This window comes from Diachasmimorpha longicaudata, chromosome 1 (genome assembly GCF_034640455.1).
Source record: "Diachasmimorpha longicaudata isolate KC_UGA_2023 chromosome 1, iyDiaLong2, whole genome shotgun sequence".
Classification (NCBI taxonomy): domain Eukaryota; kingdom Metazoa; phylum Arthropoda; class Insecta; order Hymenoptera; family Braconidae; genus Diachasmimorpha; species Diachasmimorpha longicaudata.
In genome coordinates this window covers 11,049,437-11,065,958 of record NC_087225.1, presented here as the reverse complement: position 1 = coordinate 11,065,958, position 16,522 = coordinate 11,049,437, and the positions used below count along the sequence as shown (strand labels likewise).

The 16,522-nt window shown below is 42.9% G+C and overlaps 2 protein-coding genes across 2 annotated transcripts in view; one reads left to right on the top strand and one right to left on the bottom strand.

The window, feature by feature from the left end:
- Positions 1 to 7,046: 7,046 nt before the first annotated feature.
- LOC135169656 (uncharacterized) lies at positions 7,047 to 10,895 on the top strand. Its single transcript, XM_064134882.1, has one exon. It carries the CDS (start codon positions 7,047 to 7,049, stop codon positions 10,893 to 10,895), a length of 3,849 nt encoding a protein of 1,282 aa, XP_063990952.1.
- A 3,035-nt stretch (positions 10,896 to 13,930) lies between these two features.
- The window catches only part of LOC135167414 (lachesin), a 310,790-nt gene continuing 308,198 nt past the window's right edge, over positions 13,931 to 16,522 (bottom strand). The window contains exon 17 of the transcript XR_010299853.1: positions 13,931 to 13,992. The gene's annotated coding sequence lies outside the window, so the exon portion shown is untranslated. The remainder of the gene's footprint in view (positions 13,993 to 16,522) is intronic.

Here is a 16,522-nt window from a genome sequence, read left to right as displayed (position 1 = left end):
ACTGGTAAATCTTATAAATTATCTTTTCTTCTTTTGACTACTTTACGCTCTTTGTGTTTAACGGATGTCAATCAGCAAATTGAACGTGGATTATCAATGAGTGGACGACGCTGGTGGTACTAATTTTTACCGTGAACTTGAGGCAACTTTTCCTCATTTTTTTTCTTCTATAGAGCTTTATGTCGTCAAAAAACTTGAGCAATTGCAGCCAATTCAACCATAACATAAACGATCCAGGACTCCAGTTGACTTTATCACCACGTAGCTCAAGTATCGAATATAATTCCCTTGAAAGGTCTCCTTTGTTGAACTTTCTGGGGACCGGTTCGATGAAAGAACAATGAGCAGTAGGTGAATGCCATGCTATAGAACCAGAAAGCTAATGGATTTTCATTCATACATTTTACGAGGCACCTCTGGCCCTGGCTTCTTCTCAAGATACGCCGAAGTTATTCACCATCACGCGTCAAATCATACCGTCAATCCTTCTCACCACCTCTACCGGGAACTTCGTGATGGCTCGCAATCGCCGTAAAATCTTGGTGAGATCGTTAGTAACGTGTGCCTCATCTTCCTCCAATGTCACCTTTTGATGTCTCAGATTCTGGCGTTGCAGCATCCCACAAAGGATCGGAAAAGTATACAGAGGAAGAATTGCCCGTTTGATGTTATCTGCCACTGTAGTGACAGACGTCTGAAAATTGACGTCATTAGACTGATGATGGGATGTAGGTCAGTGATATCAGAAGGGCTTATCTTCGACGAAGTGGGTGTTCAGTAGCTACACTGGGATTGATTTCCTCATCGCCTGAATATTATGCTTCATTCTACAACCGATGGAAATCACTGTGGTCTTCATTCCTCACCCGATCATGATACCAACTATCCCAAACTCCCCACGCAGAAGCCAAAAAAATTTAACCACGCTGAATTGTGATTCAGTACATGGGTTTCAGTATCTGTTAGCAGTTATATACGGGTTTTTTGTAATCGACTGGCTCTGTTGGAGCGCGTATTGTCCAGTATTATGGATAAAAAAAGAGTGTATATATATGGGAAGAGGGGGGATATATCGAGGGAATTTATTACGAATCGATAACTTCGTCTATCACGAAAGTCCGCTAGTCGGCAAAATGTTTGTGTGTCCGCATAATAAACGCTCTCGGTATGAAAAAACATACATTCGTGATTTGATGGCGATACCAGTGATGGTTTCTATCGGTGGTCTTCTGAATTCTTCTCTTGGTTCTCCATTTCCAATCTTCCCATCACCCCCTGATTTTTATAGCGATATGAGATCTCTATGATGCAATGATTTGTCAAATCACTGGGAGTTATTTGAAGTCATGAAGTTGTTGTGTACTTCCTTGAAGGTCTGTTGAAATACAATCGACTTTCCATTTCCATCACCCTTAGGTAATTCCAGTTTCGTAAGGAAATCTAGTCGAGACGGCATTTTGTCAACATTAATGTTTTCTTTTAATTGAAGTATGAACTTCCGAAGTTCCTTTTAAATTTGATTGTAGGTGAGCACGCAACTACTGATCCATCATGGCGTCGTTTATGCCCTCCCCCGGTATCCTATTCAATGCAATCAGCCAGTCCACCAGTCAACAATGTCCATAATACTGTCCATTCACATTCATTAACAAGTCAAACAGGTAAATAGAGAATTGAAAATAACGGGAGCACACTCCCTCCCCGTTATCCTTGCCACAAGTAAGAAATTGGCTTTTAACGGAAAGAGTGGCTGAGAGAACTCGATGGCTGAAAAATCTTTATTCGCTCTTCCCTTGAAGCCCAGGTCTGCAATAGACCATGGAACTAGTACCCAGTCCCTCTACCACCCAACGCGGGGTTTCTCGGACCCCCTCCCGGCCACCTTCATTCGTTGTGAACGTATAGTTGCGTTGACGTAGCTGCGAATCTAAGTTTTCTGACGTTAATGGCTTCCAGAGTGGCCCCACTTTCCTTGCCTGTAGTCGCTCGGGATTCTTTGGTCTCACCCCTGCCCCTATACCCCCCCCCCTTAGCAGCACGACAATTCTACTTCTAACCATGCCCGGGTTTACTGGGCTCCTGTGCAACTTGAGTTTACTGTGAGTGCTCCTCGAAACGAATAACTGGGACTATTGGGTACCTCTGATCCTAGTCCCATTGAAGAAAGCACATACAGATGAATTAAGTTAGTTATTTAAGACGTGTCTCACTTTCATGCTGAGGGCTGACTTCTTCCTGGTGAATATCATGGACAATTGATTATTTTCGAAGCGGCAAATTCGACCGGCAAAAATGTACGAGTTAAAACCGAGGATTGAGTTGATAGCAACTCATATTTTTAGGCTTCCTCATTTGCAAAGTTTGTGGAAGAAAATTGTATCACAATTCTGGGAAATATACTACCAACTGTGACTCCAATGGAAACTCTGATGGTCGACTGATAAAATAAACAACTATTTCACCCCCCAAAAATAACCACAGAATTGGATATCCAGAAGTGCGTTGAATAAAATATAACTCCACACAATCGTAACCGAATCAATCAAGCAATCCACTCCATTATACATCATAATTGAATTCAATGAAATATTGAGTAGCAATTCTTCCCCCTCCTGCACCCTTAAACTCTTAAAATGCATTTTTGTGGCATATTACACCAAAGTTTCCGTTCTCCACAAAGAAAATTATTGATCCATAGGGAGCTCTACAAAGATTTCTCGCGAGGGCCATTCCTTCCAAACTTTCAAACTGTTTTTTTTTCTTCCTCTCTTGATAAGTTTCCCATAAAAGAAGTTCAAGAAAATTTTCAACATTATCCTGAAATTTAAATCTCCTCTGTTTCACCTGATAATGGCAATTAACTAAGTGAGATGTTTTTTCCGCTCCTGTTTGGGAAAATTGGGGAAATCAATGGTCCCGGAGGAGACTATTTTGGTTACGCCGGTGCGTCAATATTTGATTCCGTTGAATCCATTGGCAGGCCGAGGTGCAAAGCGCATGAAGCTTTCTCAGGTAGAAATCATTGATCTAGAATAAGTAATCTGCATGAATGCGGGATGAAATACTGAAAGGGTCATTGGGAATGCTTATCAAGACGTAATCTGTGCAAAAACAATGCTAAATGAACTTTTAAAAACTCGAAAAAAACCCAACGAGCCCAGTTTGGGCAATTAGCTTTCATCACAGGAAAATGTCACGGACATCTGTGTTATCCTGATATATGCTGCATACATTGAATATACATAACGACTGGATGTATTGCACCTCGATTTTATCCTGTGATAAATCATATCGGAAGAGCCCAACGGTTAACCGGTAATCTGCTTTTCGAAGGTAATGCCCCTTCAATGTTTAATAGTACCGTGGCAATCACAATCACTAGAGCTGAGGGAATGGGTGCGAGTAGGAGAGATGGAAAATAGTCAAATGCTTGGATGAGGTAAAACGTTAGCGGTGATGGACGATGGGTTGATCATGATGATGGCACGTAGACAGGACAGGATCATCGAGATGAGCATGTCGGTTATGGTGTACCACTGAAACGTGCACTCGCTTCATCATTATCGGTCTCTAATCCATATGATATTCCGCATGTATGAACAGCTGATCCTCTAACACCTTTGCTGCACCAAATGACTTCATTAGGCGCCAGCAATTATAGCAAACTCGTGGAAATCCTCCGGTGAATGGGTGGTAAATGTAGTCATATGTGGTAAGTTTATCCAGAATGAAGATAACATTTTTTAGTGTGGAAATTCAGTAATTCGTAATATGAGAAATAAAATTCACTACAATACCACCTACACTCGGAAATTTAATATTTACCGTCGTAATTTTCGGAGTGGATAAAAAACTACAGTGCGCTGGATGAAAAAGTACGCATGACTAAATTCAAATGTGATGCAAGTCGTGGGAATAATAAAAGGGCATTTAATTATTATGTAATCATAGGTATGAGAGAACGGGAAAAGTTTTGCGATCGTTTATTACATCAATAAAATATCTTATCATTTATTGAAAATCTTTATTAACAATCTATTGACTAATAAACATCACGCACCAACATTATCAACTCCGCGTCACGGAAATCAAAGTCAAACCGGCTGTCATCCGATGCAAAAATCGCAACATTTTTAGCGCACCACGTGTTGACGGCTCATCAACATTTTTCGATACATCCACAGCTGCGTGGGATTACCTATCAAACAGGAACCGAGGAAAATAGAGTTCAATAGGTTCAAAACGACCACACGAATCGCCCGCCCTTCGTGTTGGTATAGCGCTTTCCCCGAAGCTCAATGCGAGACAGTTGGTCCAATGCCAAGATTGCCGACTATTCTCAAACTCATACACCCCAACGGCTATCACCCATACCCTACCCCTTCCTCACCCCCCTTATCCACGAATACGTAAATCTATTGTGTTCATGGCAATGTGAGGTTATATCACCCAGAGCTAAATACATCCCCTCTGGGATATTACGTATGCATCAATCCGTCGGCATTCACTATATACATATATATATATATATATCTCTTTCTCTCATCTCTCCATTATCACGGACATGATATTTGAGGGACCGAGATATTCCAATTCACGGTGAATTATTCTCCCGACTTTCTTCATCATTCGGGAATTTCAGATCGGCTGGGGCGATTCTTCCGCTGAAGGATATTTCGAGAGCCCGAAAATCTTGATGAGGCCGGCGCTAATGAGAAGTCGCTCCGACTCATCCACCACTTCGCGACCTCTCTCCGGTATCTGCATTTTTTTTAGATTTTTTCAATTGAAGGTGGTATTGTAAAACAATTTTCGAAGTGGCCAACATTTAGTTGTACTAATATCCAAGTAACTTTTGCAATTTACTACAGACCAATATACATTTGTCAATGCAATTGCATCCGAAAAGTTGGAACAAATGGATTAATATTTTCTGTCATTCAAATAATATTTAGTGTTCTGTCGCAGAATTCGTCCCTCTCTTATTAAATTTATTCTTCTCGAATTATATTTTTTATTCATAATTTCCAAATATTCATGATCGAAACTTTTCCCACAATGTTACTTTCACGACCAAATCGTTTTATTGCGGATTTGGCTTAATTGTAGAAATTTCTTGTTCCTTCCATTAACGAAGGAATGTTCCCCCTTAAAATCTTTTTGACCTGCATTTATTACCATTGAAATATTTCTCTTCCAATGTTTTATTGCGGTCGGACTTTTCCGAAATATTAATCCCGACACTCTAAATGGTTTTCCCTTTTTGGAGTTTGTCCATCACTCTTAGACACAGACCACTACACCAATCTATAAAGTCGTAAAAATTTTCTATTCGGTGCGTCGTCTTTCTCAACGCATCAGTCTCTCAGTGCGTCTATGCCTCAGCGCATCAGTCCCTGTCTCTCCGTGCCTCGCGCAAATCTTGCTACAATTTCCTCATTATTTGCTATCCTTTTTAAATTTCCATATTTCAACCTCATTACAAAAAGTGTATTATTCATTCCAATAAAGTGTTTTTTAAAATAAATCAAATAAATTAAAAACAATTAAACATAATTCATTCACCTCCGCATTAACTCGACAGTGTGCGATTGAACATAATTTTTGGTCCTTCGAGCCGGATTTCAAACGTAAATAAAATCAGTGAAATCAGTGGAACAGTGTAAGTGAAGATGCCCATGTCCGACACGGAAGAATTCTCCACTCTCAGGAGGAAACGTGGTTCCATCCAGGCAGCCATCACCAATTTCTCAACGATCGTGGAGACGTATATACAAACCCCCACGAATGACAGGAAGCCATTTCAACTCCAAGCAGCTCTCCAAAGGCTCAAGGAAAGATTTAACGTGTTTCCCGACATTCAAGATCGCTTGGAACAACTGGATGAGAATGAAGTATCCAAACGCTTCAAGATGGAAGACGCCTACGACAAGGTCGTAGGAAATGCTCTAGAACTCCTAGAGCTCCATCACAATCTGGCGCCACCTCCATCACCATCACCGTTTCACACATCAACAACACCAACAGTGGTTAATAATTATATTCAAAGGCCTCGCTTGCCAGAAATAAAAATCGCTGAGTTTGACGGATCTATTGAAAATTTCCCTCCATTCTGGGATTCGTTCAAAACAGTGATTCACGAGAACGCAGACCTACAGAACAATCAGAAGTTCCACTATCTGCGGGGATTACTCAAGGGGAGTGCTGCTACTGCCATCGGTTCTCTCGCAACCACACATGAGAACTATGGCACCGCTATTGACATTCTGAAAAAGAAATTTGACTGTAGGAAAAAGATACTCCGTCGGCACTGGGCAATCATGCGGGATTATCCACCCCTGCAACGGGACTCTCCAGCAGCACTAGGACAACTAGCAGATGTCATGAACCAGAACATCCAAGCACTGGAAACTCTGGGACAGAATGTCAGCAGCTGGGATCTACCCCTCACCGACCTGATCACCCTGAAGCTGGCACCAGAAACGATTTGGCAATGGGAGCTAAAAAATCAAGGTACGGAGTTGCCCACTTATAAAGAATTATTAGAATTTATAGAAGCCAGAGCGACGTGCCACGATACGAGGACATCAACTTCGAGGAGCCATCCTCCAAGTTATTCAGAGCCATCTTCCTCTGACAAGAAGAGGGAGAAGAAACCCCGAAGACAAGCCTTTGTGGCCGGATCAACTGATTCACCAGCATCAACATCAGCAGCATCAGCTCCACCGGGTTCAGTATGCTTTCTCCATTGTCAAACGATACACCGACACATCGGAAAGTGTCCAGTGTTCAAGGGTCTCACTCCAGAGCAGAGGTTTTCCAAGGTGAAGAGTGTTGGCTTATGTATTAACTGTCTCAAGCCAGGACACGAACGCTCAGTCTGTGTATCACCAGTGGATTGTTCGATCTGCAAGGACAGACATCATACGCTTCTCCACTTCAATACTGGAGAGAAGTCAACGCCCTCTCAATCTTGACTAGAACAGACCCAGAGCCTCTGCGGACGGCGAACGGCATTGATCGTCAGCTCCTCCACATGTGATCTGATGGTGACGGCGAATGTCAACGTACTTGACACCCACAGACAACCTGTCGACTGTCGAGTGCTACTGGACACCGGATCCACCACCAATTTCATCAAGGAGAGTTTAGCCATCGCCCTCAATCTTCCGCTTCAACCATTCGCTGTATCCATTGGAGCGTTGAATGACGCAAATACCACCACCAGGTATTTAGTCACCGCCACAATTCGATCACGGACAACTGAGTATGAAAGGACACTCAACTTCTTGACGATCCCCAACATCACTCAGGCTGTACCTGATCAACCAATTGATCGTAGCGCCATCAGGATTCCCACCAACATCAAGCTTGCTGATCCTGACTTCCATCATCCAGCATCAGTGGACATGCTCCTTGGATCTGGACCTACATTATCGCTTCTCTGCAAAGGCAAGGAAAAGCTCACACCAGCAGATCAACCGGAGTTGTATCTTCAACAGACTTTGCTCGGTTGGGTAATCGGAGGGAGCGCACCAACAATGCAGACAATACGTCGACGCGTATGCAACGTTATCGGCACCTCCAGCATTGACTTCGATCTCTCCAAGTTTTGGGCGATCGAAGAAGTTGACACCACTTCATCTTCAACCAGTACTGAGTCGGATTGCGAACGACACTTTCTGGAGAATATCAAACGCAACAACACTGGTAGATATGTTGTTGCTTTACCATTCAACGGGAAGGAATCTCTGATCGGCGAGTCGCGATCACGAGCTTTCCGCCGTCTCAAATCTCTGGAACGAAGACTGGATGGCAACGCAGACCTCAACACGCAATATCGTGCAGTGATTCAAGAGTATTTAGATCTTGGTCATCTCACAGAAGTGACCGGAGCAGACCTATCCAACTTGGGATATTATCTGCCACATCACGCTGTGATTAAGGAGAGCAGTTTGACGACGAAGGTCCGTGTTGTCTTCGATGGATCAGCGAAGACCAGCACCGGGATATCTCTCAACGAGACCTTACATGTCGGGCCTACCATTCAGGACGACATATTTTCTCTTCTTCTACGTTTCCGTCTTTACCCATACGTACTCACAGGGGACATCGAGAAAATGTATAGACAAGTTCTCGTACGCCCTGAAGACAGGAAATTCCAGCGAATATTATGGCGTGACGGGAAGGAACCAGTAAGAACATTCGAGCTGAATACAGTGACGTTCGGACTCTCTGCAGCCCCATATCTTGCGATTAGATGTCTTCATCAACTGGCGAAAGATGATGGCCATCTACATCCAGAAGCTGCACGAGTGCTTCAACGTGACCTGTATGTCGACGATCTACTTACTGGAACACAGACTCGGGAAGAAGCTATTCATCTGCGAGAAGAATTGGACAAGTTGGTGAATCTCGGAGGATTCAACCTGAGACAATGGGCTTCCAACGACCCATCCATTTTGAACGATTTGACACCAGAGAGTATCAACCACAATCTTCAAATTGGCGATACTGCAACGTTGAAAACTCTAGGCGTACTCTGGAACTCAACAGCTGACAGCATCACCTACACTGCCAAATTATCGTTGAGCGCTGCTATCACTAAACGGACAGTTTTATCTGAGACTGCGAAGATTTTCGATCCCCTTGGTCTTCTCTCACCAGTGGTCGTCATGGCAAAAATGATCATGCAAAAACTTTGGACCCTGAAGACAGGCTGGGATACTCCACTCCCATCTGAGATCCAGGAAGAGTGGCTCCAGTTTTATGGACAGCTCCAGCAGATCAACATGGTGACATTTCCACGATTCGTTCTCCAAGAAAAATATACAGACATTCAACTCCACGGATTCAGTGATGCCAGTCAGGATGCCTACGGAGCTTGTGTGTATCTCCGTTCGACTGGAATTAACGGGGAGATCAAAACCACACTCCTATGTGCCAAGTCTCGTGTTGCTCCACTCAAGAAGCTTACGATTCCAAGGCTTGAACTCTGTGGAGCCCAACTCTTGATTAAGCTCATCCAAGGAATCAAGAAAGCTATCAACCTTCACATCGATCGCACCATCTACTGGACAGACTCTACCATTGTGCTCCATTGGATCCACACACCTGCACATCAGCTCCAGACCTTCGTCTCCAATCGAGTAGCAGATATCCAATCCAAATCTGAACAAGACGATTGGAGACACGTGAGAACTCAGGACAATCCAGCGGACTTGGTCTCTCGCGGACAGCTCATCAAGGACTTCATTATCTCCAAGATCTGGTTTGAAGGCCCTGCCTGGCTCCAAGCAGAAGAGGACAATTGGCCAGTTCTCGATCTTCAATTCTCCTCTCCTCCAACTGAGATCAAGAGCAGGTTTTGTCATGTAGCTCATGGTGAACCAGGAAGGCATCCTCTGGAACAGTATTCCTCATTTGTTCAATTGAAACGCGTGATCGCTTTTTGTCTACGTTTCAGGAGTCACAAGCAGGGCCCAATCACAGCAGACGAGCTCGCAACAGCTGAGCAGGGTATCATCCACTGGCTGCAAACCGAGACATTTGGCCCTCTCAGACGCGCTCTTCAAGGTACTGGAAATCAGCAAACCAAGAACCAGGAGTTGGCCGCGGTGGCCAAGCTACATCCATTCCTGGACAAGGATGGCCTCATCAGGGTAGGAGGTAGACTGCAAAACGCCATGATCCCGTACTCGCAGAAACATCCTCTTATCTTGCCCAAGTCTCATCCGTTAACGAGACTCATCATCAGGGAAGCCCATACGTCTCAGCTACATACAGGTCCTCAAGCAACATTGTACCACCTCAGACAGAAATATTGGCCACTGGATGGTCGGAACTCTGTACGTCGCGAGATCCAAAGATGCATCCGATGTACCAGAATGAATCCACCGTCGGTCAACTACATCATGGGAAACTTGCCAGCCGCTCGAGTGAGGGAATCTCGTCCATTTTCAAACGTAGGCATTGATTATTGCGGTCCTTTTTTTATCAAAGAGAAGAAGTTCCGCAATCGAGGTCGTGTCAAGGTCTACGTTGCCATCTTCACCTGTCTAGCAGTGAAGGCTGTTCATTTGGAGGTGGTCAGTGATCTCACCACTGAAGCATTTCTGGCATCACTACGAAGATTCATCGCTAGGCGCGGATACTGTAAAAACATCTATTCGGACAACGGTACGAACTTCGTCGGGGCCAACAATCAGCTGAAAGAAATCTACCAATTTCTTCAGTCGAAAGATCACCAGGAGACTCTCCAATCAGAATTGACCAGACAGCAGATCCAATGGCATTTCATCCCTCCCTTGTCACCCCACTTTGGTGGTCTATGGGAAGCTGCGGTGAAATCCTTTAAGCACCACCTGTACCGCATCATCACCAATGAGCTTCTAACCTTCGAGGAGTTCAACACCTTGGTCATCGAAATCGAAGCAGTGCTGAACTCCCGACCTCTTACTCCGATGTCTGCTGACCCCAACGATCTGTTGGTCTTAACTCCTGGTCATTTCCTGATTGGAGAGCCCCTCACAACCTCAAGGGAACGTGACTTCACCGACACTCCTAGCAACCGATTGTCCACGTGGGAACATATTCAGAAATTGAAGCAACACTTCTGGACTCGCTGGCATCGGGAGTATATAAGCGATCTCAACCTGAGGTCCAAATGGAGTCAAGGGGAGCACCACATCAAGGAAGGCACAGTGGTTTTGCTGAAAGAAGACCACGTACCCGCACTCCAGTGGGCCTTAGGACGTGTCGTCAAGGTGCGACCTGGAGCAGATGGCATTATCCGGACAGTCACCGTCAAAACAGCCAAGGGGCTCTTTGACCGCAACGTCAAGAAGCTGGCCCCTCTACCAATTACCAGCGCGGACACTGACGAACATAACTAAGCTATTACCCTTCTTTATTTCTTCTTCGTCAATTCTTCCTAACTCTAATTCCTCAAAAAACTACTCGAGTCAACCTTTCATTTTGCGTTGATTAAATTAGTTACTCAACGGGGGAGTCTGTTCTGTCGCAGAATTCGTCCCTCTCTTATTAAATTTATTCTTCTCGAATTATATTTTTTATTCATAATTTCCAAATATTCATGATCGAAACTTTTCCCACAATGTTACTTTCACGACCAAATCGTTTTATTGCGGATTTGGCTTAATTGTAGAAATTTCTTGTTCCTTCCATTAACGAAGGAATGTTCCCCCTTAAAATCTTTTTGACCTGCATTTATTACCATTGAAATATTTCTCTTCCAATGTTTTATTGCGGTCGGACTTTTCCGAAATATTAATCCCGACACTCTAAATGGTTTTCCCTTTTTGGAGTTTGTCCATCACTCTTAGACACAGACCACTACACCAATCTATAAAGTCGTAAAAATTTTCTATTCGGTGCGTCGTCTTTCTCAACGCATCAGTCTCTCAGTGCGTCTATGCCTCAGCGCATCAGTCCCTGTCTCTCCGTGCCTCGCGCAAATCTTGCTACAATTTCCTCATTATTTGCTATCCTTTTTAAATTTCCATATTTCAACCTCATTACAAAAAGTGTATTATTCATTCCAATAAAGTGTTTTTTAAAATAAATCAAATAAATTAAAAACAATTAAACATAATTCATTCACCTCCGCATTAACTCGACAGTGTGCGATTGAACATTTAGCATTAAAACTTTACGGTTTTTTAAATGTTCAAAATATTTTTTGGGGCGTCCATATCGATCCCGATTCTGACTTGTAAAGATCAAGTACTTAATCGAATATGAATCCGAATAATTTTCAGTCGTGTGCGTGAGTAAACTACTATAAAACGAAAAACTACTAAAATTGTACAAATGTCCTGGAATCGTCGAAAAAAGCTCTAGAACTTTCCGAAACCCTCTGGAATTCCGATTGAGTGCACTGGCCATTGGAAGGCACTCCGCGGATGATCCCCCATAATGAAATATAAGACGTGACGACGTTAATAAAATCATCGTAAAATGTCCGGAAACGTAGGGTCGAATGAGCATCAACTGTGCGCCCTGATATTCGACTGTCAAAGTAGAAACAATCTTGCTGGAGAAAAAAATAGTAAAAGCACTTAATATCCTTCAGAATCAAATATTTAACTGTAAATTCAAGCCCTAAAAATCCACCCCAGATACCCACCACCTTTTCTTTTCACTCTTAGAAAAAAAAACCTGAGGATGGTAAGTTGGTCCTCGTAACTTCACATCTGACTTTGGCGTGTGGTACGCCAGAGCGAGGCGTGATTTCGCGTCATTATTTTCCTTCCAACACCGAGGTACCGCCGCCTTCCTCAGCTCCTCCATCCTCGCCACATTCACGTGAATCTCCTATTTCCTCGGTTCTTTTTTCCACCGCTATGTTTTATTCCCACCCAGAGCCTCCTAAGACCGTAGCTTTCTTCCCGAACAATTGCGCTGTGCGAATCCCCCAAAATCACTCATAAATTATCACGATTATTATTATTACATTCATTATCATTCACTGCGCCGAGTAAACTTTCCTCCGCTGTGAACACTTATTGAATCCACGGAAAAAGTTTCTCTGAATACATTCTTTATCTACAAGCCATCTATTGGTAGCGAGTGCTCGTTTATGCTTTCTTTTTTCCCGAAAAAAAAGGATAAACCGGTAACATTATTTTACAAAAACTTATTTCCCTGAGCATAACATTTTATCTTCGTGAAACGTCTCGTGAAAATGTTTCTCGATCGAGCAGATCTCCTTCGCTCACAATTTTCAAGTGGCCAAGGTGCTTTTTGTCTACAGAATACGCGGTCGAACGTTGATGTACGGTCGAGTAGATTCACCACTTATACCATACACCCTGTACCGACTGATATTGAGAAACCCGGAAACTCGGCTAGAGACAAATATTATCAAACTGAATGAGCAACATCCAGACCGGCAACTTCACAAAACATCAAATAAACAATTAAAGTTGATTAATAAATTACGTCTCGTATCAGTGGTTGAGAGAGCTCTATCATTTTTTCCTCTCCATTTCCATGTCCCTGCCAACTGGATCTACTTTTCTCAGTGGAGTAATATCAGACTGCCCCCCCCCTCTCCCACCCCCAACCCCCTCTGCCCCGTAAAACCCGCAGCCCAGAATGAATGGCGCCAACTCCTGGTGGTTTTTCACTGGAGAAAGCACCCACCATTACAGCGGTTCCATTAATTAGTGCGTAATTAACGAGCAGGCCAAGATCAGTGAGGAGCTTGTAGAATAATTACACCGAAGATCGATTATGGAACAACTGTCAGAAAGGGGTTTTTACGTGATTAACTTTGGATGGTGAAAAGGTGAATATCATGAGGTATGAAAAATTGGGGGAATGGAAGGGGCTTGGGCTTCTGATAGGTTACTGTTCATTTCAAGTTGACTGACTGATGGTTGTTATTATTACCGGAGCTGATGTAGATTCATCTTTGGAGAGTTTGAGGGGCTAAATGCACTGACCTACCCAGTGAAATTGAATTACTGTATATCGAAGCTCTAAACTATCTTCGGAGAGAGTTTCGGGCTGGCGGAACGGCCTTCTGTGCAGCCATGGTTAATTGCTTTTAGTAGCTGGAAAACTGGGTGGAGGTGTTTTCATTAGGGAATTGGTTTTTTTTAGTTGTGGAACATCCGATATCAAAGGGCTTCGATAAAGGGTCGTACAATCGCAATGCGGTGATAACAATGGGCTTCGGATGATTAATTTTTATTGATAATTTTATTGAACATTTTGCAGGATCAAGTGTGAACTTCCTGGCTTTGTGGCCCTGATAATCGTTGAATACTTTATCCACCCAACATAATATCTCCTTCGTCGACAACTGTGATTAATTGCTTTTGGTAACTCGAAAACCAGTTGAAGGTATTTCCACTGGGGACTGTTGGTTCGCATTTCAGCGCTTGAGTGTCAAAATTCAAAGGGCTTCGAGCTCGCATCGCCATTTGATGATTACAGAGGGCTTCAAATCATTGCATTGATTTTCTGGAAAAATGATGGAATATATTGTTGGGTGAAGTGACATTCATGCTCTCCTAATATTAAATCTTTTATCGTGGGGATCTACTCGAGATGACTCGAAAGCCGCTCACAATCGTTTCGACTCACGTGACTTTGAGAAATTTTCTAATCATTCTCTACCTAGAATTATCCCCACTTTAATGGAAATCCGGTAATATCTGCACACGGTACATCATAATGATGAGCATATGCAGAGTTGAGAAGCCTCACTGGGCAATTTCGTGTATTTACATTGGTTCATCGATTTACACTACCTATAGACGCATATCCCTAGTTCTACTGGCAGACTCATAAGCTGACCTCAGCAATGTGATTGAGAGTGTGTACATAAATTTGCCGATCCCTCGCTCTACTGTTTCCTCCACATGTACGTACTCGGAAAATTGCTCACGGAACGAATTGAGCTGTTTCACGAAATCAGAGTTTCTTCTCAGGCATCAGTTGCACCAGATTTGTAATAAAAATCGTTGCGCTTTGTCTTGGTGACAGCTATTAAAGGTCAAGTTATTTCGATTCTCAATCTCTCTGATATCTGTCTCTCCTTTTGGATGGCACACTCTCAATGATTAGAGGATCAAACAGTCAATGGCGTCTAAACCCCGTCGTAATCCATCCACATCCCCTACCATCCCAGTCTATTGTCTAGCATTGGTTCGGCTATTGACGTCAAAGCTTCTTACAACCAGAACTTTTCACCCTCAAACAAACCACAGAATCATGTTATGACGTGAATTCCCTCGGTAATTCGATTCTTGTACATTGTGCCCTCGATTTGATTTACAAACCAATATTTTTTACTTCAACCAGGTGAATGAAATTTCCTCAGTTCCACCGTAACTCCTGCTGAAGGATCATCGGGATGAAGAAAACTGTAGGAGACTTTATGGTACCGTGGAAACTCTCCAGCTTGTACGCGCGTATTTTTTCTTCCCTTCAGGAACGTGGCTCGCATCGGATAGTCAACGAAAAGGTCTTGCAGCAGTCTTCAACTTGCTCATATTAAGTTCGTTAAGTTAATTGTTCCATTGGTCTACTGGAATACTACAATAGAATGATACTTGTTCCCCTGATTACCCATTATCGTACATTCGCAGTAGGGTTCTAAAAGCCATCAAAATGAGAAAGTGAAAATGTCTCACAATCCTTTAGCTCCCTCTCATAGACTCCCTCTAACTTTATAAATAGTTACCACTGCTGTTTTGTGGGTGTTAAAGTCAGAGTTGTCAGGGAGTGGGAACGAGCGGTTTTAGAATTGATGGTGAAAAGGGTGAATACCAAGAGCTCAACGTCATTGAAGTCTTAAAGGGTGTCTTGCCGGTGAGAGAATCCGTTTTGCTCTCATTCCTTTCACCTTGTTCGCTGAACGCCTGGAGGCTACCAAGTTAGTAGCAAGAGTGCAGCTTGCTTCACCCTTTTTTACCTTCCTCCGTTTCCCTTTTCCCCAGGCCCTCAGGTATAATCCGACGTTAAATAATGTGCAATGGCCCTCATTGACGATAAATTAGCAAGTTAGCTGGGTAGCATGATTGGATCACGTCGGAGATGCTGCGATAATCGGAGGGATTCACCCTTACCCACCAATCGAGATTTACACAAAGTACCTATACAATCACCCCTGGAGAAATCACATCTCTGCTTGGTTCTGTCTCCAGGGGCTCAGACATTTTCATCACCTTATTTTCTTATCGATGGGGGAGGTTTCAAAATTCATGAGGCTGATTATCACTTTTTTATGGGGAAGAGGAGCAGATGTGTCCATCTCTTGATTATCATTGAATGAATTGATGTTTCATGGCGAGGCGAGGTGAGAGGCAATATGACGATTCGGATATATCTTCTTTAATGAGAGGAAATTTAAAGCGAGCCTGGGGTACACTTCGCAGATTATAATCATTTTAATATTCGATAGATAATCAAGTCATCTTGTCTTTGAACGGAACAGAATACCGATCATTGTGGGTTTAATCGATTTCCACTGTCTTAATGTACGTATCGGGGAAACCAAATTTTTATCAGTCTGGGATAATATCCGGGATGTAAGAGATGCTTGGGCTTTTGGTGATCAATTTTTAGAAAGATCGATATAAATACGGTTACATTTGTCAATGAAAGTCTGAAATGTTGGCCCATCGTAAGTATGATTGAAAGCCACGTTAGTCTGGAGCTTCAACCCGATCCGTTTCACACTTCCTGAAGTATAACAACTTCTTTGAATTTCATTTTTCCTCAATAACTCAAAATCTATCTCATCGACGCCAGTTTTTTTCGAACCGCTGGTATCAATGACCTTTATCCAGTTCGCCCAAAATATACATGCTTGCTCAGGGGGAATGTGATAATATTATTGTGTATGTTTTCTAAGAAAAAAGGGCTTAATAAAAAGTTGAGATGGGTTGAAATTGAATTGATATCTCATGACATTCTTGAGGGATTGCAATTTATTTTCAAATACTTTTCTCGGCAATCGCTATCTAGATCGAACAAAATATGCATA